This window comes from Rhinolophus ferrumequinum, chromosome 12 (assembly GCF_004115265.2).
Source record: "Rhinolophus ferrumequinum isolate MPI-CBG mRhiFer1 chromosome 12, mRhiFer1_v1.p, whole genome shotgun sequence".
Lineage (NCBI taxonomy): Eukaryota > Metazoa > Chordata > Mammalia > Chiroptera > Rhinolophidae > Rhinolophus > Rhinolophus ferrumequinum.
In genome coordinates, this window is record NC_046295.1 from 81,692,163 (window position 1) to 81,714,533 (window position 22,371).

The 22,371-nt window shown below is 59.5% G+C and overlaps 1 protein-coding gene across 2 annotated transcripts in view; it reads left to right on the top strand.

The window, feature by feature from the left end:
• Positions 1 to 22,371, top strand: part of COL5A1 (collagen type V alpha 1 chain) — a 153,290-nt gene that overhangs the window by 42,209 nt on the left and 88,710 nt on the right. For both annotated transcript variants that reach the window (XM_033122324.1, XM_033122323.1), the window contains exons 4-8: positions 682 to 844; positions 18,909 to 19,040; positions 20,165 to 20,302; positions 20,841 to 21,080; positions 21,997 to 22,164. In XM_033122324.1, coding sequence (XP_032978215.1) covers positions 682 to 844; positions 18,909 to 19,040; positions 20,165 to 20,302; positions 20,841 to 21,080; positions 21,997 to 22,164 — 841 coding nt within the window. The remainder of the gene's footprint in view (positions 1 to 681; positions 845 to 18,908; positions 19,041 to 20,164; positions 20,303 to 20,840; positions 21,081 to 21,996; positions 22,165 to 22,371) is intronic.

Below are 22,371 nucleotides of genomic sequence, written 5' to 3' on the forward strand. Positions count from 1 at the left end.
TGGTTGTACCCTACTTGATTCAGACAGGATCTAAGGAGTCCTGATGGCCACAGCCACGTGAGATGTGGGAATGAATGATTTAAAAGAAAGCAGACCATCCCAGAACTGTGTTGGGTGTATGCCTAAACCCTGGTAGTTTGAAAGTCGCCTTTGCTGGCTAGCACGTCTGAGCGTGTGCAATGCAGACCTTCAGGCTGTGACCCAGCCCCACCGCCCCGGCCGTATTTCTCACTGAGAGTTTTCTGGAGATCCCTCAGTGTCACCATTCCCCATCAAACTCGGTCTTCTCCAGCAGCCTGCGGTTTGCCGCGGGGGTCCATGCGGTCCACACAAGGCAGCACCACACGGCTCCCTGCACCTGACACCGGGGAGCCCATCACGGTTCAGAGCCTGTGCTCGGAGCTTCCCCAGGAGCTTGTGGGTTAGACAGCGGACCTCGTCTGAGAGACGAGAAATCTGAGGCTTCCAGAGGTGGGATGTGCCTCACGATGGCCATGGTGTGGCCGGGATCTGTGCCCAAATGTGTCCTGACTGCAGAGGCCCGGCTCCAAGCGGCTCAGCCCCACGACGCCGGCACAGGAGGCAGGGCTTCTTCCTTGGATCTCCAGTAGTTTGCAGCACAGTCACCTGAACTGGCGACCGAGCTGCCCGTCACCCACCGCGTTGTCTGTTTCTTTGCAGGTGGCACAGAATTGCACTCAGCGTCCACAAGAAAAATGTCACCTTGATCCTGGACTGTAAAAAGAAGGCCACGAAATTCCTTGACCGCAGTGACCACCCCATCATAGACGTCAATGGCATCATTGTGTTTGGCACCCGGATTCTGGATGAAGAAGTGTTTGAGGTGAGCAGGCAAGGCAGGGCACCCCATGCAACACGGGGGGCAAACACGGGGAGCAGGCACTGCTCAGACGGAGCCTCCGAGGCTGTCCCAAGGGGTGCTTGTGGCCTGTGGGGATGGAGAGGCCATGTGAGGACAGCAGTGGCCGCCCTTGTCCAAGGGCCCAGTATCCGTGTCTCCGGTGGACCAGCTCTGGAGGGACATGGGCCTTTGGGGAGCTGTGACCTGAGGCTGCTGGAAACATGCCGACTCCTGCCTCTGACATCCGAGGGCCGTCCCGGGATAAGGGACAGCTGCCTTCTGGGTGGACGTGGAGGGCAGAGCTCGGCCAGCCAGTGGGAGCCTCAGGAAGGCACATGCCACCACAATGTAGAGGCGTTCTAAGTCGGTAGTGCCCACTGTGTCCAGCCTGGAGCCCCGCTTTCCTGGGCAGTGCCTCAGGAGCTGGGCAGACTGGGCCCTGGGAGCCTGCACTTCAACCTGTGGAGTCCATGTTTCACCCCTTCACACATTGGGGTTCAGCATAAGACAATGCTGGGGAACTGTGTCTACAAGTAGGTGACTACTGCAAGTATTCCGGGTGCATTGGAACCTCCTGGCCACCTGTAGGCGTTCAGATTCCTAGGCCCCACCTCCATCCTGGGAGTCTCCCAGAGGCAGAGGCCAGGATAGACAACATTTCCTCCCGGTGTCCCCGAGAGCCAGCGTGAGCCCCTGGCCGTGCTCACACACGTGGCCGTGTTTACATGGCCCATCCTGGGCCCAGCCAGACCCCGCCTCACCAGTGCTCAGGCCTGAGGTGGGGTCCCCGGGTGCCTGCGTCTACTCAGTGAATGGAGGCCCCTGAGCTGGACAGGCCTTCACTTGGTCCTGGGGCCCTGCCTGCGGCACCAGAGGGAGAAGGAACGTGTGCTCACGGCCATTTCTCTCAGTGATGACGGCTGCTAGTGGGGAGGGCTGTGGAACCCACTGGCCCTGCACCTTTGCGCTTGTGAGGAGAATGAAATTCCCGAAGTCCCCTCTTTCTAGAAGTCATGCTGGGGGCATGGGGCATAGCTGAAACACAAGTTCAGGATCACGCTGGCCTCGAGGTGGCCTCGGGGTGGGGGTGGGGCCTCAGGCAAGTCCTTGTCACAGGGCGAGCCTCAGCTGCTCCAGCCAGCAAAGGGCCTCACAAACACAGCTGCTTCCTAGGGGCACAGAGCCTGTGTGGGTGGATGCGAGCTGCCTTTCTCAGAGGAAGGGCTGTTCTCAGTGTCGGAGCAGGTGGAAACGTGGTCCAGGGTGGGCAGCCAAGGGCAGACCGGGGCAGCCTCCTGTGTGGATGCAGGGGAGAGCTGGGGAGCCGGTGTGTGAAGGGGGGGTCTGTGGGTCCTGCCAAGACTGGCAGCCCATGTGCGGGCAGGTTCCCAGGACAGCCGAGCCTTCGGGACAGCAGGGTGGGCTGGCGCCCGGATCCGACTGGCAGTGCCAACTTTGCAACTTCTGGAGACACACCGTCTGAGCACGCTTCCGACCAGACTTGCCCAGGGATCCAGGATGAACTGGGGGAGGCTGGGGCCGTGCTTAGCCAGGGAGGAGGCAGCTCCAGGGCTCTCCTGGGAGCTTGGGGGTCACACAGACCGGGGTGGAGTGTTGGCTGGTGGTGACCTCTTGCTGGTGGGAGGATCCAGGTGAAGCAGGTGCTGCTGAGCTTTAGGTCTCGCATTTGTAAAGCGTGGGACCAGTAATGGCGCCTCGGGGACATTTGGGAGCCAACCTGGGCTCACCTGTGAAGCGCTCGGCTTGTGTCCCTGCTTCAAGAGCCAGGTCACTGTTGCCACCACCCAAGTTGCTGTTGGTGGAAGTTCTGAATCGGGAGGTGGGAAGGTGTGTGTTGTGTGCTGGGGCCGGCCGCACAAGGTGGGTTCGGATTAATTTATCACGCAGGAGCTTTTCTGTGTTGTGCCAATTGTTTGTAATCGCTAGTGTCTTGTGTATGTTCACAGGGTGCCTTTAGTAGGAAAGATTCAGGAAAAAGCTTTGTCTAGCTTAAAAAAATTAGGATCTTAAAAATATTAGGACCCCTAACTGAGCCAGAAACGCTGTTTTGCCTTGAGCACAAATGCGTTCAGAATCTACTGCTGTAGGGAGGGCAAGGCTGGGCCGGAATCCCAGTGCCACCGTTTACCAGCCGTGAGGTCGTGGGTGAGCTGCCCAGCCTGTCTGAGCCTCAGTGTCCCCATCTGTCAAATGGGGACAATAACAGCGCCTACCCCATGGGGGTGTGCGTGCGTGCGTGGCCCACAGCCAGCATTCCATAATTGGTCCCTACTGGTCTTAGTACAGAATGGAAACGATTTGTAATTTTGTAGAAGAAATGGATCTCGACAGCCCGTTTCCCTTCTCTGCTTGTCTCTCCAATAGACAGAGCAGGTCTCACTGTGCAGCTAAAGGCAGGCAGGCTTGTGATAGAGACAGCAGGTCAGAAATTTGTTTGCAATTCTGGAGGGACCTTCTTCCGGTCGTAGCATTGGATTTGAGGGAGCGTGGCTGCCAGAAAGGAGGGGTTTCGTTGACCACAAGTTGTCCGTGTTCCGAAGGGGGTGTTTCCCTAGCCGCCGACGGCTGTGAAACCTGTTCACGGTGGAAAATGCCACCTGTGTTTTCTAACAACCAGTGGGAGGCGGAGGTGCCTCCACTGGCCCCCGAGCGTCTTTTTCTCTTTTTGCTTTTTTCCTTCATGGGGCGGTGATAAGTGGGGTGGGTTGGCCTCGTATTCCCCGCCACCCTTCATCTCTTGGCGAGTGAGACAGAATTTTTACTTGCTTTGAAACAAAAGTGATTTAACTCCTTACCTTCCAGCAGATCCCAAGTAATGATACTTCACATTTTAACCACTCGGCTTCTAGAGAAGGCTCTTTAAAAGGAGGGGCCAGCACCGTTGAAAACTATTTCTCCAGTGGCCACATTCTTCCCCTGGAAGGATGACTTCCTCTCATTAAGAGCCAATTTGTCCTGCAGCTCCAGCAGGGGATGCTGGGAGCTTTGGTGGAGGGCCAAGTCACCCTGGCACCACATGCTGAGTTTTGTGTTCAACTCTGTTTCCAGGCAGGATTTGCCAAACTGTAGAGTGTGTTGGGGGCACTGGGGTTTTCCCGGGGTGCGTGTGGCCCCACAGAGGCTCCCTTTGTCCACAGTGAAACACTATTGAGAGAGAGAGCTGGGTACGGAGACTGAAAGCCAGTATAGATGCGTCCCCCGCAGTGCAGGGCCCAGTTTTACCCGCTGGCACCATGCCCCCGGGCCTCCCTGGTTGTGTGGCCGAAGTGGGCGTTGGCAGCCCCCGCTCCCTTAGTCTCCCAGCCCTGGTGTGAGCCTGGCTCTGATGGGGCCACCCTGTGGTATGGGGGACATTGGATATCCCAGTCCCTTGCGAACCCACCACCGTGATGTTCCTGGGACGTTGTGTGCCCCGTGTCCTGTTCCCTTCTGGGATGTGCCTGTGCCCTGGGTCCAGTGAGCAGCCAGGGGTCCCAGGGCGTCGCTCCCACCCCTGATGGGGAGCAGTCCTGGGCAGGCTGAGGGCCCGCTGTGGGGAGAGGTCGGGAGCTATTCTTCAGACCCAGATGCAGAGGTCCTGCGGGCCTCACGGGCGGAGAAGTCTTGTTTTCATCTAGGGCTTAGGAACAGTTTTGTGGTGTTGGAAACACAGGCCTGGCTGCCAGGGAGAGCGTGAACGTCTGGCAGGAGGAGGCAGTGGTGGTTGTCTTCAGTGGCAGAGCTAGGCGGGGGGCTGGTCAGGGCCAGCACTGGCCAACGGGTCCTGTGACCACACGCCACCTGTGTGCTCCGCCCTCCCGCCAACCGTCCCCATGCCTGGGAAGCCAGCACCAGAGAGGCTCAGTAATCTGCTGAAGGTCACTCAGCAGAACTGCAGTGGAGCGGGCTTGGTGCCCAGATCTGCTGTTGCCGAGAGCCAATGGTCCCGTTCTGATGTCATGATGGACTGTGAGTGCAGTGGTCCCAGCGGTCCCTGCGTCGCTCTGTCCACCTGACCAAGGGAACCAGGACCGCAGAAACCAGGTCATGACCTTCCCCAGCCAGGGCGGATGCTGGGCGGCTGCTTTGTTCCCACGGCCCTGTACACGCCCCAAGGACTTCGGAGTCCTCTGGCCGTGGAGTTTGTGAAGCCCAGGAAGCTGCAAGGAAGAGCCGGCACAAGCCGTGTGCGGGGGCAGGGGCTGCCAGAGCTGGTCTTCCCCATGCGGTCACTGACCTCCCCGCTGAGCACCCTCCCCCTGCCCCGGCTGTGCCACAAGGGGCCCATCAGGAGAATCTGCACACCCCTCCCTCTCCCTCGGCTCATCTAGGGACCTGGAGCTGGCCAGCATTCTAGCTGGAGGGGTCTAGAGAGGTGGGACTGGGACGCAGGACAGGGCCTGGCGCTCGGTTGGGGCTCTGCGGTGGACGGACCCTCCTCTGGGCTGAGCCACGATGGGAGGGGGTGTGGAGGAGGAGGCCACCTCAGGACGGGGAGCCAGCGAGTTCTGGGCCAGGAGCCAAGTCTGCTTCAAAGCTGTTGAGTGTTTCAAGGGGCAACAAGACCAAACAGACTGTAAACGGGGCCGTGCTCTGCAGCTGTGCCCAGTGTCGGTAGGAAGAGACGGCCGTGCTCCCGAGGAACGTCCCTCTGTGCATCTGTCCTGCTTTCAGCCGCTTGGAAAGACCCAATGCCCAAGTCCCTTTTGCCAGGAGCCTGGCTTCTCCACCTTCATGTCCTTTCCTGGAATTCTGCTTTCCCGGGGAAGGAATGGGGCCTCTGCCAAAGAGGCGCTGTCTTACCCTGTTTGTCTGAAAATGAGACCTAGCCGGACAATCAGCTCTAATGCGTCTTTTGAACCAAAAATTAATATAAGACTTGCTATCACATTATATTATATTACAGCTGGTCTTATAGTAAAATAAGACTGGGTCTTATATTAGTTTTTGCTCCAAAAGACGCATTACAGCTGGTTGTCCGGCTCGGTCTTATTTTCGGGGAAACGCGGCAGCAATCATGGAGGCGGCCTCGGGTTCCCCGCTTATGTGAACGGTGATGGGCGTCCGGCTCGCGAAGGCAGGAGAGCAGTGTGCTTGGCCCGAGCCCAGGTCCACGTCTCCTCTCTCACTGTTCAGGCTGTGACCGCTGCGCCCTCTGACCCCCCAGGACACATCCTGTCGCCCACTACTTGCCAGGCACCTCCCAGGGAAGCCAGAGCTGGGCACAAAGAAGGGGGCTCAGGAAGCTGCTGTCTAGTGAGCTTCAGAGCCGACAGATGCGTAATTGGGCACTGGGGGGATGGGGGGTGGTGCTGGAACCGACGAAACGCCCGAGTCCAAGGGCCAAGCAAGTGTGGAGCATGTGGGGCGTGACTGGGAGCCCAGACCGGGTGCCAGTACAGGGGTCCCACGTCCCGGACCGTGTGCTGGAGGAAATGCTTTCTGTGGATGGGATGCACCATGGCTGTGCCGGACCCGAAACACACTCCACCCACACTGTGCCCACAGCGGGTCTGTCAGCCTCAGTTTCCCCACGGCTGTCAGTTTGACCCAAACAGATGTGGTCTGGAGTGAAGGCAGCCCAAGGGGCCCATCGTGCGGCTGGCCGGCCAGCTCTGCGTCTACCCTCACGTGCAGGCACAAGGTGGGTACCACGTGGGATGGTGGCAAGAGAATCTGCTGGCGGGGCAGCGCTGTGGGCTCTGCTGGGGCTGTCTGTGTCCCCCACCCCCACTCGGGGACAGCATCCACTGGTCAGGTGCTTTCCCTAAGTCCACTGGTGTTTTTGTAGTTAGTGCTGCCGGTTGGACCCACGCTGGGAACAGGAGGTGCCAGGCTCTGGCTGGGGTGGGCAGGCGGGCACCACGACTCCAGGTAGCGTGTGGTCCAGAGAGGTCCGTCCCCCTGCTGCAAACCCAGGCCTCCTGGTGTGGTGAGCACAGAGCCCGCTCTCGGCCCTGGCTGGGGGGCATCGCTGCCCCGGGTCTCCTCACTGCCGTGCTCCTACTGGAACTGGCAGCACAAGGGATGCCTCTACCCAGGCCGTGTGGGGCAGCTGTGCTGGACATTCTGAGCGCAGGGCCCACGTCCTTGCCCAGCCCGAGCCAGTGTGGCCACGTGTACAGTCCCAGTAACTCCCAGGGGAGACCCTGGCACGCGAGGCAGCAGAGCGACCAGTGTCTGCTTGGCCCGCTGTCACCAGTCTAGCCCCACGTGCCCTGACTTTAGATGAGGACATGGAAGCTCCCAGGGTTAAATCATGGGCCCACCGTCCAGCCTTGGGGGAGGGACAGCTCACACCCAGGCTGCCCCACTGTAGACAGCACTTCCTGGGCGGGGCCTGGTAGAGGGCAGTGGGCGTGGCCAGGCCCAGCTGCAGGTGCAGCGCACCTGGAAGGTCCTGGCCCTTCGCACTCTGTTCCAAGCCCTATGTCCACCCCAGTCCCTGATGTTTCCTTGGTATCCATGTGTGCTTTCCCCCGGAGTGCCACCCTGCCAGGTCAGGCTGGGTCTCAGCTCGCCTACTTTGCAGCGACCTTCCCTAGTTCCTGGGCAGGGCAGGGATGTTGCAGTCTCCACGAGTTTCCTGCAGCTGTTCTGACAAATGTCCGTAATTTGGTGGCTAAAAAGGCAGAAATTTATTCCCTCCCGGTTCTGGAGACTGAAATCCTAAATCCAGGTGTCATAGGGCTGTGCTCCCTCCAGAGGCTCCGGGGAGGGACCTTCCTGCCTCTGCCGGCTCCTGGGGCCCCAGGTGGTCCTGAGCTGTGGCCACATCACTCCGGTCACTGCTCCGTCTCCACGTGGCTTTTCCTCTCGTCCCTGCTTCTCTGCTCTGTGGGTCTTATCAGGTCACTTATCACTGGGTGTGGGCCCGCACTAATCCAGGGTGAGCTCCTCTCCAGACCCTTACCTTAGTGACGTCTGCACACACCCTGTTTCTAGGTGAGGGCCTGGACCTTTCTTTTGGGGTCACTGTCCAACCCTTTTGCTACAAGCAGTGGGGAGGGATTGTCTCCCATTAATTCCTGCAGGGCATGTATGGTTAATGAAAAGCCTGTCTCTAGGTGTGAGTGTTTTGTTGGTTTCAAATGGAGGCTTTCTCAGGCTGCTGGGTTGTGTCGCTGAGGAGGTGGAGAGGGTGGTGCAGCGCTGTGCGTGTCTCCCGGCTCGGACGGGTGGCTGACTGGCCAGTGCGGACACGAGCCGGGAGTTTGAGGTGCGTTTTTGTCTCTGGTTCAGGTACAGGAAGGGCTGGGCAGTGAGCGAGCGTGGGCCTGGACTCCTGCCCGGTGCAGCTGGCAGGCGGCTTGCAGGCGGGAGCTCTGTGGCATAGCAGGGGCTCATGTTGGTGTCCGCGCCCAGGAGCCTTCATCTGGAATGATGCCTTGGGTGTCGGGTTTTCAGGGGTGGGTGTGGCGCTCTGAGGACGAGCCCCTCTGCTGGCCTGGGTTGTGCTGGGTGCTCGTGACCGTGAGAGCCAAGCAGCCGGGTGGGCAGCATCTACCCAGGACCCGGTGAGGAGGGGTCCAGAGAGACCCCACAGAGTCAGGCAGGCCCTGCTTCGCCCGTGCTGGGGGCCCTGACACCTCCTGTGACCTGGCTCCAGAGGGCTTCAGGCTGGCTCCATGGAGACTGGGAGCAGAGGCCAGTGTGCCAGCCCAGACGGGCGACGCAGTGCTGCAGGCCCAGCCTTGTGGAACTATAGCATGTGGCGTACAGTGGACTTTCTGATCTGTGGGTCCCCTGGGAAGATCGGCGCCCAGGGCTCCAGGAACGACTGCTCAGTGACCCGCAGTGCTACAGAGGCTCTGGGGGACAGACAGGGTCGCGTCAGGAGGGAAGGAAGGTGCACGGCTTTCCTGGAGGAGCGGGATACTGTGTCTGAGTTTCTAGATGCTGATCCTGCAGTCTCAGACGCAGTGATGGGTGGGGGGCGGAGGACGAGGGGAGGCCCACCCACCTGAACCTGAGAGCTGCTGGTGTGGGCAGCTGGAGGGCCAGGGGGTCCCACCTCATGCTCTTCTTCTTTTTCATGGCCAGCCACCAGGGGGTGCTGGGGAGCTGTGGCTGAGCCCTGTCCCCCCCATTGGGCAAGCCTGGGCCTCAGTTTCCTGATCCAGAAAACGGGGCTGCTAGACTTGTGGTAAGGACGAAAGGCGATACCTGCCTGACAAAGCCCTCAGCTCGGGGCAGCAGCCAGCAAGCCTGCGCCGGGCGTCCCTGGATTCGGTGATGTTGTCTGAAGGCTCCTGGGTGCGGCGCACGGTTACCGCGAACGCTTAGGCTCTGCTGAGCGCACTGCGGGTGGGAAGGTGCTCATTGGTGGGGTTCTAGTGACGATAATGATGAGTGTTATTGTCGGTGTTGCCATCCACGTCCAGAGATGGGGATTCAGAGAGGCGCGTGAACGGTCTGCAAGCCGCTCCCATGGGAGCTGGACTTCACTCAGCTGCAGTGACTTGTTGATGGGTTGAAGGTGTGAGAGTGTGGGGTGCACTGAGACCCCTCTGAGGGGGGACACAGTGGGGCAGGGAGGGGCTCCCAGGGCTGGGCTGGCTGTTGGCTGAGTGAATGCCCTGGAAGCCCTTTGGTGGCCGTGAGAGAAAGCCTGCGAGACTGGTTGGGTGCCTGCTCTAGAGCCTCGTCCCCGGGGTGGAGGGGCCCAGGTGACAGTCATGCATTGGTTGAAGGTCTTTGCTGGTCCTGCTCTACGTCTTGATCTCTGAGAACGTGGAAAATCCATCTTAGATTCATGTTCCTGCCTGCGCCATCCCGGATTCGTGTGGAAGCTCTCAGTGCTGGGAAGGACAGGCACTCGTGGGGGCTGCGCCTGCAGCTTCTCCACCCCATGAAGCCCGGGCACTGCCACTGCTTGTTCAGAAAACCCAAGGCCCGAGATGGCGTGGGGGCTGCACTTCTGTAGGGCCTCCTCCCCGTCATTCGTCGCAGCAGCCCGGGAGACACGCATTGTAAAAGCCACCTGCCTCAGGTCACACAGCATGCAAGTGCCAGGTCAGAGCCTTTCCCTGGATCAGGAGGATATTCCGATTCTCAGAAGAAAGGACGAGGGCTTCGGGTCTGTGAAGTCAGCCTTCCATCGCTGTCCCTGTAGACGTGTGACACTTCAGCCCTACAGAGCCACTGCCTGCCTACAACCCTCTCAAGGATGATGTTTGGCCCCTATTCTCAGTCCTTCCTGGGTCCCAAGGCCTGTAAATGGCCCCATTCAAAGTGACCCGTCCTCCTTCCTGCCCCTCCCACCCAGGCCCGCTGTTTCCTACCTTCACCCCGGAATCCCTGCCCTCCCTAGTCTCCACTGGGATTTCCAGACTCTCCAGGTGCTTTCTGTCCAGCCGCAGCCAGTCTGTACGGTCTTTGTCCACAAGCAGGTTCTTCAGAAAGGTCTTGGGGGGTGACGGGGGGCAGCAGGACTTGAGGGCCCTGAGCTGCCTCGGCCCTCATGGAGCCCTGGAATTCTACATAGCGGAATCATTTCCCCTGGGCGCACGCACACTGCCTTCTCCAAGCCTTCCTCGGTGCTCGTAATACTGCTGGGAGGCCGTGTGTTTGACGCCACTTGTCCATAACTAGGAAGCATGGATGGCCTCCATGAGTCAGCCACAGACCCACCCCCGTACCTCTCACGTCCGGGTGGCACAGCCCAGGACCTTGGCTAGTCATGCCACATGGTCTTCTTGTAAGTGACGCTTTGGTCCCTCACCATTCAGCTCAATGCTGGAAGTGAGGATGGGTCACGTGTGGTGGGCGAGCACTGGGGAATGCTGGCATAGAGTGTGTGGAGCAGCCCCCCGTTCTGCCCGGCCCCCACAGTGGGATGTGCGTGGTCTGCCTGCGAGTGACAATGCTGCTTGTGGCTGTGGGTTTGCAGAAAGATCCAGAGTCTGGCCTGACTGTCACGGATGATGCCGAGTTACTCTCTTGGTTGACAAAAGGAAGACTCTGTAAGGTCTTTTAGGCTGAGACCATGTTCTGGAACTAAGGAAATGAAATTCAGTAAGGGTAAACGTGCATTTCTGCACGTGGTTCGAAACAATCAGCTGTATAAGAGCACGATGAGATGTGGCGAAGCGTTTCCTACAGACAGGACGCAGGGGTCTGAGGGTGTCAAGCCCATTAGCGACCACAGGTGTGACACGGCGCTGCAGTGAGGCCCTGGGCCATGCCCGGCAGAGGCTGAGTGCTCACCTGGAGTCGGAGCCGCGGATGGGGAAGGCAGGGTGGAGAGGGCCTTGGTGACGGAGGGTGGAGAATCTCATCCCAGTGGACAGGAGGAGGCGGTGACAGCGAGGACGATGAATGGAACATCCTGGATGTGAACATGGAGCACCCACCGCCTCCAGGGCCCCCCCTCCAGATGCCTGTCTTGACCTCCCCAGGCAGAGCTAGGCACTCGGTCACCTTGGCTGCCCCCTGATGGAGCTCTAAGCTTGACACTTAAGGTCTGGGACATTGATTTATTCATCTTTGTGCCCGTAAGGCTCATCATAGACGTGCTACAAATGCTGGTTGAATGAGCGAAAGAGGGATCAGAGCTGATGGCCTTCATGTGGGAGAGGCTGGTGAGCCTGTGTCAGGGTCAAGGGCTGTTGATGATGGTGGTGGTGGTGACGGTGGTGGTGGTGGTGACGGTGGTGTTGGTGATGGTGGTGGTGGTGGTGGTGGTGGTGGTGATGGTGGTGGTGATGGTGGTGACGGTGGTGGTGGTAGTGACGGTGGTGGTGGTGATGGTGGTGACGGTGGTGGTGATGGTGGTGGTGACGGTGGTGGTGATGGTGGTGGTGACGGTGGTGGTGGTGATGGTGGTGTTGGTGATGACGGTAGTGGTGGTGGTGATGATGGTGGTGGTGGTGACGGTGGTGGTGGTGGTGGTGGCCGTGGTGATGGTGGTGACCGTGGTGGTGACGGTGGTGGTGATGGTGGTGGTGGTGACGGTGGTGGTGGTGGTGGTGGTGACGGTGGTGGTGGTGGTGGTGGCCGTGGTGATGGTGGTGACCGTGGTGGTGACGGTGGTGGTGATGGTGGTGGTGGTGACGGTGGTGGTGGTGGTGACGGTGGTGGTGGTGGTGGTGGTGGTGGCTGTGGTGATGGTGGTGACCGTGGTGGTGACGGTGGTGGTGGTGGTGACGGTGGTGGTGGTGGTGACGGTGGTGGTGGTGGTGACGGTGGTGGTGATGGTGGTGGTGGTGGTGGCCGTGGTGATGGTGGTGGCCGTGGTGGTGACGGTGGTGGTGATGGTGGTGGTGGTGGTGACGGTGGTGGTGGTGGTGACGGTGGTGGTGGTGGTGGTGGTGGTGGTGATGATGGGATGACAATTTCTGTTTATCTCGGCCTCACTGTCCCAGGCCCACTGTGTGTCCTGCACAAAGTATCACACTTAGTGCTCAGGATACTTCTGTGGGTAGATCTTACTATCCTCTTTCACAAATGAACAAACACGTGCCTGGAGAGAACCAGTGATGCCCTTAAGGCCCCACAGCTGGCGAGGGAGGGATCCAGCACCGAGGCCGCTTTTGGTCAGCATCTTGCCCCTCTGTACGGTGATGCCAGGGTCTGTGCCCCTTCCTCTGTGGAGCTCGTCACAAAGTGTGTCCTCCCATGCTTAGCGATCTCCTCGTGCTCATGCGCAACCCGGACCCCACGGGCTTGCTGCTCTGAAAGTTCCGAGGGAAGCAGGACGGGGCTGCCTCACTCACGTGCTGCCCAGGCGACGGGTGTGGGCATTTGTGTCTGGGCTGGCTGGGCGTCTGGATGTCCAGGGCCACACAGCCGCCGGGAAATGACGTGGGACCCATGCCCTTTACAGTCTCGTGGGCTTTTGAGGAGGTGGGCCCGTCTGCCTGGCCCCTGACACTGGCTCGGCTGCGCTGTGCCTCGGTCTGAGAATGGAATGTCCCCTCTCTGAGTTCTCTAAGTCGGCCCCTTTGTCACTGCAACCAGCTTCAGGGTCCAATGAGGCTGGATTTGACCATCCCCCTCCCTGCGCCTGTGCCCTTGGCGCCCCTTGGAGACTCAGCTGTGGCATTTCTCAGCCTGCACCAGTGCAGGTGTGAGTAGACCCAACCCTACTCACTCTGGAGCAGCCGCTGGCTAGCGGCACAGGTGAGAATTGGACGGGGCTGGAGGGGACTGTTGTGTAGTGGGGAAGTCAGACAGGACCCAGGGAGGCGGGGCCTGGGGTGCAGCGGGAAGTGGTTTATGAGACCACAGGGAGATATTTCTTTAGCACTCGCCCAAATAGTGTTAGTCTCACTCTCAGACTCCACGGGTTCTCCAAAAATCACGGAAAAAATGATCTAGACCTCTTCTGGCCAGGGCCTTTGCTTTTCCATTGTGTGACTCATGGATGAAAAATATCACAACCAGATTGTAAATGGGATTTGTTTGGGTCACAAGAGCCTGAATAGGAGAAGCAGGTGGCCTTTTATGTGCGATACCTCCCAGGACCTCAGGAACTGGCTCGTGGAAGGAGGGCCTGGTGTCCCCTGGCCATTGCACTGACCACGTCCGTCAGAATCCACCAGGCTCTCTGGGGAGGTGGCTTTGCCGGGTGGACAGTGATGGTATATGCCCTCACACGTCCTGGGTGATCTGCACATGGGTGCCGCCCCCCTGTTGCTCGTTGGGAAATGCAGTCCTGCTGCGGCTCCAGTTCACAGAGGCGGGCGGGCTCCCCGCTCCCAGCAGCCTCAACCTCATTCATTGTACAGGGAGGAAACTGTGGCAACGCCGTTTTGGGAACGCACCTAAGTTTCACTGGGTTGGGGTGGGAACCCAGGTGTGCTGGCCTCCTCCCTCTGTCCTGTGAGAGCCCAGCTGGGGAGCCCCTGCACCCTCCCTAAGCCACAGGTGGGCACACCGACTCATTCCGGGCTGCCTTTGCACAGATGGTGCAAACCTGTGGCCAGAGTCCCTGGCAGCAGGAAGGTGGGTGCCTTCCTCTTGGTTTTGTTCCGTGAACAGCACGCTTCTAACTATCCTTCCCATAGCCTCCAACAAGAAACGTTTGTTTTCTCAAGTTATCTGTGTCTCCTTTATGAGTGTGAAGTGCTCTGGCTAAAAATAGGCTACAAAAATCACAGGAAAAGCCATGCACGGATCCCCGCGGGGCCTATTAGGGTGGCAAGGAGGGGCACTGGTGCCGCCAGGCTGGTCCCCCCCAGCGGAGCAGGTTTTGTTGAGAGGAGGAATGCAGCAGTGAATGGCACTGAGAGGGAATAAGAAGCGACAACACAAACACGCCAGCCTGGGAAGTGCCGGTGGGAGAGCCCTCCCTCATTTGGGCAAACCGGACGCCTTCCATCTCCAGTCCCCAAGGTTGCAAAGCTCTCCAATGAAAACTCTTCAATTTCCTCCACTCACAGCAGACGCGTTGGCTGGATAAAATCTCATTATCAGAAAAGGCAGAACTGATTCCCTCAGCAAAACGTTCCCGGCTCAGCGAGGGCCAAGGACAGCATGCGTCCTGCTGTGTCCCAGCAGCTGATGGCCTCTTGGGCTGCCTGGCTTATCCTGTCAGGAAGACGGACCGCTAATTGCCGTCCCGGGCTCGAGGCTGGAAAGTGAAGTGGAGTGGCTGCAATGACACTGCGGCAGAAGCTTCCAGGAGCTCAGCAGAGCTCGGCTGACCTGGCAGGAGCAGAAGTAAGGGGCGTAAAGGGAGAAAGCTGTGGTCGTCGTCAGAGCGAGCGATGGAATGAACGTAGCAGGCACCCGATTCTCTGGGAAGATGATTGGAGCCACTGTAGGGCACGCTGCGTGGGGCCCCCAGGGCTGGCGTTGGCATTTACAGCTAAACTGAATGATCAAAGGGCTTGGCCTGGGGAATCGAGACGTGGAGCCAGGTGCAGCCTGTGTTCGCGGGGCTGATTGTGCTGGTGCCTGCCGCCCGCAATCCCCCCGAGGGCTGCCTAGATGAAGTGACGCTGTCATTTATGGGAACTGGGAGCCCAAGGTTGTCATGTGTGCAGGACACAGTACTTGAACTCCAAGGACCAGGCAGCTCTGGGGTGGGAACTGCAGGGGCCGTAGGCAGTGACTCAGGAGTCCCCACTCTGTGCCCTTTCAAGAGGGGCGCCCCCATGAGCCTTAGTTCATGCTGTGTGAAATGGGACGAGAGAAGAAACGAGGCTGCCACTCCATCCTGGAGAGGCCGCGAGGACAGGTGAGGGCTCGTCTGAGAAGTCAGTCTTTTCCAGACGCAACGTGGACAGGGGACATGAAAGACCGGAGCCGCACGGGGCAGGGCACCTCAGAAGGCCCTCGTGTCGGGCCTGCACATGGGGTCGGAGTGTGTGCCAGCAGCCCTAGGACTGGTGGGCTGCGGCTGTGGGAGGGACCCAATCCCGGGCCCTTGGCGTCACGGCAGAGCCCTCCGAGGTCAGCAGCCAGGGCTGGCCAGAGGTGGCGATGTCCCTTCACTTTCCCCTGCAGGTCCTTAAGACAGGTGCTCCTTTTTTGTTTCCATTCAGATGTGGATCAGCCAGGCCAGAAAGCCACACGGAAGCCGTCCTCTGCATCGTGTGTGCACACAGGCACCCACACAGGAAGCACACAGGTGCACACACGCACTCACACACACACCAGGCAACCTCAGGTCCTACAAGTGGGCTGTGGGGTCGTTAGGCTGCCTCTGGGGGAGGGGCAACAGGTTTTCCAAGGTCAAGGCCCGGCTACTGGAGGGTTCCTGGGCGTCAGGCGCCCCCTATCCACCCACCCACCCAAAAGGCCATCCAGAGCTGAGAAGTCCTAGGGTGTCCTCAGTGCCTCCAGAAGGGTCAGGGCCCTGCCCACCAGCAGCTCTGACCTAAGGCCAGCCTCCTAGAGCTGGTGTCCGGCTCCCAAAAGGCCAGGGGCTCGCTGTGTGTGGTCCTTATAGCCACAGGTGAGCATCGTGACCCAGCCCTGGGCTCCAGCCTTCAGCCCCGTCCCCCCAAAACACAGATACACCTAAGCCTGAGGCTGTCCTGCTGACTTGTTCCCAGGCCCCCGGCATTTCTCACCAACAGCTGTTGTGAACAGCTCCACCAGGAGAGGGGGCCCACTTCACAGGAGGCGTCATGAAAACGCTCTCAAAACAACCATAAAGCTGTGATCGTTGGTTTTATACCAGAAAGGCAACATGTAGCAGAGAGGGCCAGCTGAGGCTGTGCTGTCTCCAGGTCATCGGTGGTAATTGCTGGAAGCCCTGAGGCTGAGAGGAGAAAGAGCACAGTGGGGACATGATCTCTGCAAAGGACGCACAGCTATTCAACGTCCCCAGCCTGAAAAGTCTAAGTGCAGGGAGTTTGAACAATGAAAGTTCTGGCTTTACAGTGTGGCTCCGATTTCTCTGCCTGGTCTGCACGAACATGGAGGAGGGCAGGGGAGGCCGAGGTTTCCTGTGGCTGAATGGGGGCACCGAGGCTCCCGGAGGATGCGTCCTGCCTGAGGTGCCCGGGCTGGTGGACGGCTGGGCTGGACAGTCTTGTACATGCCCCCTTGCTCCAGAGAGAAATTAGTTGGCTCTGATTGGACATTTTAGAAGGAGTTTCTGAGGTCTCCCTGGGGACGTCAGGAGGGGCATTCTCCAGGGGGCTGCCTTTGGCTCAAAGAGAAAGGTGGGAGTTTGGGTGAAGACTGTACGGGCCCTCGTCAGCCCTGACTGCACCTTTGAATGCCCAGAGCTGCATGGATCCCCAACACCTGTGCCTCAGTTCCCCCTTCTCCACAGTGGGGGTGGGGTGGCCAGACCCCTGACCTTGGAGAGATGCACCCGCAGAACAAACAGGCATGTTTGTTAAATCCCACTGAAGAATGTGGTGGGAAAAATGATTCTGAAGAAGTGCAGGTGTTTGCAGTGGAGGCCCTGTGCCAGGACGCAGCAGCTTCACACTCACAGTGCCGTGCAGCCAGCCCCCAACTCATCACATGTTCAGTGTGCTGCCGTTTGGGGAGTAGGCCCTGGGGCAGGCAGGGGACCAGGGTGGCCGAGGGCCAGGTCAGCGCGCATGGGGGCTTGGATCTGAGGAGAGCGAAGGAAGCACGTCCCACCCGCGCCCGTTCACAGATATTCATGCCGTGGACTCGGCCCTGCCTGGCGCCCGGTGCTGAGCCGGCGCCCTGGGAAACCGGCGCAGAGAAGGGTGGGGCCCTCCAGGCCCTTCCCCAGAGAGCGGCCATGCAGTGTGCTGGCTGCTCGGCCCAGGGGCGCACCAAGTGCCAACGGCCATGGCTGCGCCCTGAAGCCCCCAAGTCGCCTCTTTCTTGCAGTAACTGCATTTGGAGAACATATATTCAGACGTCAAGCTGCCCATGAAAGAAAAAAATATTTTATTTGAATTGGATGAAATTTGAACTAGAAGTCCTGTTGCTTAATAAAAACGTGTGGTTTTGATTCACTGTTCCTGTCATATGGTTCTCTTCTGCTGGAGAGTTTAAAATGTGGGCCAGGAGCCTCTGACATCCATAGGGAGGAGAGGGGGCTGAAAGAGAAGGGGGCAGGGAAGGAGGAGAGGGAAATGGGATGAGGGGAGGTGAGGGAGAGAACAGGAGGGAGAAGCAGCGAGAGCTCGGGCAGCCCTACCAGCCACTGCAGACAGAGCACGACACTTGGAGAGGGAAACCTCGGGCAGGCGAGGTGCTGGTGTGGGGGCAGGAGGTGGGACGGCTGAGGTGTGCTCTGAAGCCCCCGTTGCTGTGGTGGGAGCCTGGGCTGGGGTAGCAGCAGGCAGCTCACTCTGTTTCCCCTTTCTTCAGAGGGAGGAGGCCCGTGGCAGGATGGCAGAGGGGCTGGGCGGGCTGCGGTCCAGTGACACTGACAGAAGGAGGTCCGTCTGTGTGGGCCGCCGGAGACAGAGCTGGCCTTAGAAGGAGGAACTCTTCCTGAGCACCGTCTGCACGGAGAGGGGTCTGCCTGAGGGGTTCTGAGCTCCTCGCTCACCCTTCAGGGGTTTCGAACCTGAGCTTGGGGGGGGATGTATTTAGAATCACGCCTCAGGGATCAGGTGGGATGGGCCTATTCTGGACTCCAGGATGGCGCCCAGTTCTCCTACTGAGTCACCCCCACTTCACTTCCTCTCTGGGCCAGTTTTCCCAGAGCCTTTGGGAAGCCAGGGAGGGTGATAGATCCTGTCCCCAGGGCTGTGCACATCACAGGCACCTTGCTTCAGAGCCCTGAAGGCCATCCGGGGACCCACACTTAGTGACTCTGGGCGACACGCCAAGTGATGGCAGGCCATATCTGGTCCCTTTCTGTGTCTCTCTGCCTCCCTGCCACAGAGAAGGGGTTCACACACCTTCGCCAAATGAAAGGCAGGGAGGGCATGGCTTCCTTGCTTGGGCCTGTGGTTCTGACATGTGCAGGGTGGGTCGAGGTCATGGCGCCGCCTTCTCTTGCCTGCACTCCTGGCTCTGCCCTTCAGGAGTGGAGCATGCCTTTTGCTGGACCACAGCAGAGCAGAGCATAGGAGCAGGAGCTGCCCCAGGCCTCTGGCCAGACTTCTGGGGGCATCAATGGAAGCCTGGTGAATACACAGATTGGTTATGTGTGTGGTCTTGTCCATGGAGCACAAGGGAAGTCCACGGTGTCGGGGAGAGTGGGCACCGCGGGCAGTGGTTCTGTCTGGGCCGTGACTGTGTCCCCTGTGTGTGATGCAGTGGCTAGCTGTTAGTAGGTGCTCAATAATTGCTATTGAATGGATGGATAGGAAGGAAGATGGATGGATTATGGATGGATGGTGGATGGTGGATGGATGGATGGATGGATGGATGGATGGATGGATGGACAGATGGGCAGATGTATGGGTGGGTGGGAAGGAGAGAGGGAGGGAGGGAAGAGGGAAGATGGATGGATTATGAAAGGAAGGATGGATGGATGATGGGTTAGGTGGGTGGGTGGGCCAGCCTGGCTTGAGTGGGTTTTGGAGGCCGCAGCTCTGGCGAGGAAAGCTGGCTGCGGACGTGCTCCTTTCAAGCATCAGGCTGATCCCGTGTCCCCACATTAGTCCTGTGTGCCACTTGTTCAAGGGCTTTCGTTCTTTCCCAGGGTGACATTCAGCAGCTGCTCTTCGTCTCGGACCACCGGGCAGCGTACGATCAGTGCGAGCACTACAGTCCTGACTGTGACACTGCCGTCCCCGACACCCCCCAGTCTCAGGACCCCAACCCAGATGAATACGTGAGTCGGCTCTGGCTGGGTTCATGGCGGGGGTGGTGGGTCAGGCAGGTAGGGTGGGGGTGGACGGACACAGAAGCCAGGGGGCCCCTGTTTTAAATAAACCCACAAGGAGAGAATGTGGAGCGAGTCCCACAGGACATTTAAGAACCCTTCCTTTAGGTTCAAGCAAGTTTGTAGGTGACAAAGGTGAGGTGTCTCTCTTACTCGCTGGCTTATGACCCGGACAGGGTGTCTGTGAGTGGAGATGCCACAGGTGCCCTCATGGGCTAAGTCCCCTGGGGTGCTGCCCGGAGCTGGCCAAGGAGAAGGGAGCCGAGGGCCGTTCGTTGCAGAAGCGTGGGTCCTCTGACCCCCAGGGTGACGGCGACTCTGAAGAGCAGCCTGGGCCCGAGTGTTTCAGGAACCTGTCCTTCGCTTCGTCCCCCTCACTGTGACCTGCTGTGGTCTGTGGGCCAGCCTTTCTCACTCACCTGCCGTCACATCCCAGCAGTGCCTGGGTTAATTTTTTCTGCAATTCCTTTTCACACTTCCCGTGAGAACCCTCTACCACCACTGCTCAGATTTGACCCTCTTCTTCTAAGTATTCGGGTCTGCTCTTTAGCTCTTCTCCCAGTCAGAGAAGGACAGGTGGCCCTGTGGGTCCCCTGGCCCAGCGCGTCTGAGCAACCTAAGAATGGCCTGGACTGTGCTCCTGGCTGAGTCCCTGCAGCCGAGGCCGCCTCGTGTGGAAATGGTCCTGAGGACGAGGGCTGCCCCATCTCTGTCAAGTCCCTCCCATGTGCTTTGAGGGATCCTGAGTGACAGTGGCATTGCCAGCAGAGCCACAGTCTGGTTGTCCATCCCTCGGGTTCTAAAGGGTCAGAACGTCTGGACCTCTTAGGGCTCAAGTTTCTTTGAGGGGACCTGGGGTCCCCCGTCTCCTCTCTTGGACTTCTTATGGGGCTGGCTCAGCTTCCCGAGGACCTGGAGGGGGAAGCCCTTTCGGGGCCCCGTGGGGATTCATGCCTGGAGCTGGGCATGGCTTCCTGGTGTCCATGCCCCCCGGCTGAGCCCGGAACGGGACAAGAAAGTAGGCTGGCCTCCTGGTAGGGCCCCTCCATCCTCACGTGCCCGATTGGTTCCAGTACCCGGAAGGAGATGGGGAAGGCGAGACCTATTACTACGAGTACCCCTACTACGAGGACACGGACGACCCCAGCAAGGAGCCCGCGCCCACCAGGAAGCCTGTGGAAGCTGCTAGAGAGACCACGGAGGTGGCCGAGGTCTGGGCGGGTGCTGCTGGTCTCTGGAGGCCACGGTGGGGGGGTCCGGGGGGACAGGAAGAAGCTGTGGCAGGTGTGAGTGTGGGGGCCGCTAGGTAAGGCCTGGAGACTGGCGGGGGCGGGTGGACGCTCGGGGGGAAAGGAGTGACGGGGTGACTGATGATATGTGCTTACGGGAGTGTTGGGCAGAGGTGGTGTGTGACATCAGGGGCAGAGATGTGAAGGGGCACAGTCCCCTCCCCACAGGGTGGCCAGGAGACTGGCCCAGGCTGCTGTAACAGTCTGGAATGTTCTCCTTTTTTAAAAAAATTTTGAGATACAAGTCACCGTTTTCAAGTGTGTAATTCAGGGGTTTTAGTCCATTCAGAGCAGCTCCTGGGCTGGGCTGCCCCCTCCCTGAGGGACCGAGGTGATCCTGCACCCGCAGCCCACTGGCTCTTGCTTGGCTGAGAGGCCCGTGCTTTACCACAGAGGCAACCCGGACCTGGTGGCGACGCCGGCCACCTCCCCAGCCCTACCTCTCTCTGCCTGGTCTCAGGAGCTGACCCCGCCCCCCACGATCGCCCCTCTGCTGCCCGGCACTGGAGAGGGGGCCGGGAAGGAGGAGGACCCCGGCCTAGGGGAGTATGACTATGTGCCCAGTGAGGACTACTACACGCCGTCCCCGTACGAGGACCTCAGCTATATCGAGGGCATTGAGGACCCTGATCAGCTCCCCGACCACGGCGCAGGGCCCGGCGTGCCCACCAGCACAGCTGGCACCTCCAACGCCTCCAACGTAATTGCTTTCCTTCTGAGCGGCCTTTGTGGGGGTGAGGGGCGGGGCCCCGGGTGGCGCCTGCTCCCTGGAGCGGCCAAGCAAGGTTGGAACCCCAGCCTGCTGAGCGCATCGCACTGCTGTCAGCTTTTCATCTGCAAAGTGGGTGGAGTGAGTCCCTCCGTCCAGGTCTCTCGGGGTTCGGTGGAGATGGATGACAGTTTACGGACAGTGTCCCTGTCTGTGGCCTGGGAGGGGTCAGGCTGGACAGGTAACGAGCTGGTCTTGTGGACAAGCAAACGAGACGCTCGGCGGGTAGTTCTGGGCACGTCCTGGGCTCTCCTGTCAGGCAGACCTGGCCTCAACGCTGCGCCAGTGACCTTGGCAAGTGACGTCCCCTCTCTCCATCTCAGTGTTTTCATTTACAACATGGCCCTGCTGTGCCTGTCTCCTGGGTTTGTTGCCAAGTTTTCAGCTTAATTCAGTGCAGTGCACGGTCCAGAGCAGAAGCTTAAAAACAGCCATTGTGCGATAATGAATTCTTGGCGGCCACAGAGTGGACACACGGGGTTCCGATGTGTCCAAAGCCCTGTCGTTGGGCACGGGTTAGGGGCATGTTACCCCAAGACTGAGGCCCTGGGGTGGAGCCCTGACGGCACCACCTTCCGCAGGCACACGGCCCATCCTGGCACAGCCCTCGTTAGCCATGGGGCCTTGGGGGTATGGATGACAGTTTCCACATGGTGAGAGGGAAAAGATGTGTAAAGAGGCCACCAGGAGCCCCAAGCGCTCTCCCAACAAGTTAGATTCCAGGCTTCTGCGAGGCCACTGTCCCTGGAGTCCTCAGTCTGTGGGCCCTGGGGTCATGAGGGAGGGGCATCGCTGTCCAGTTGCCTGGCATCCTCTGGGTGACCCCTGCTGTCCCTCTCCCTCTCAGCCAGCTCTGCCTCCGGGGGGAGGGAAGGATGACCTGGAGGGGGAGTTCACCGAAGAAACCGTCAAGAACCTGGATGAGAACTACTACGACCCTTACTACGACCCCACCGTCTCCCCGTCGGAGATCGGACCGGGCATGCCAGCAAACCAGGACACCATCTTCGAAGGGGTGAGGGGCCGGGAAGGTGTGGGGGTGGTGGGCTCCTTACCGGGGGTGCCGAGGGCAGGTCTGACGGCACCGTATGGCAGGCAGCCTTGCTCACTTCAGTCTCCTGGGCCTGGGTGCGTGTGTGTCGGGGGGTGGGCGGAGCTGCCCTGCTTGGTGAGCATAATCACAGCTTTGCTGTCGTCTCAGCCTTTCCTGCCTTTCTCTCCC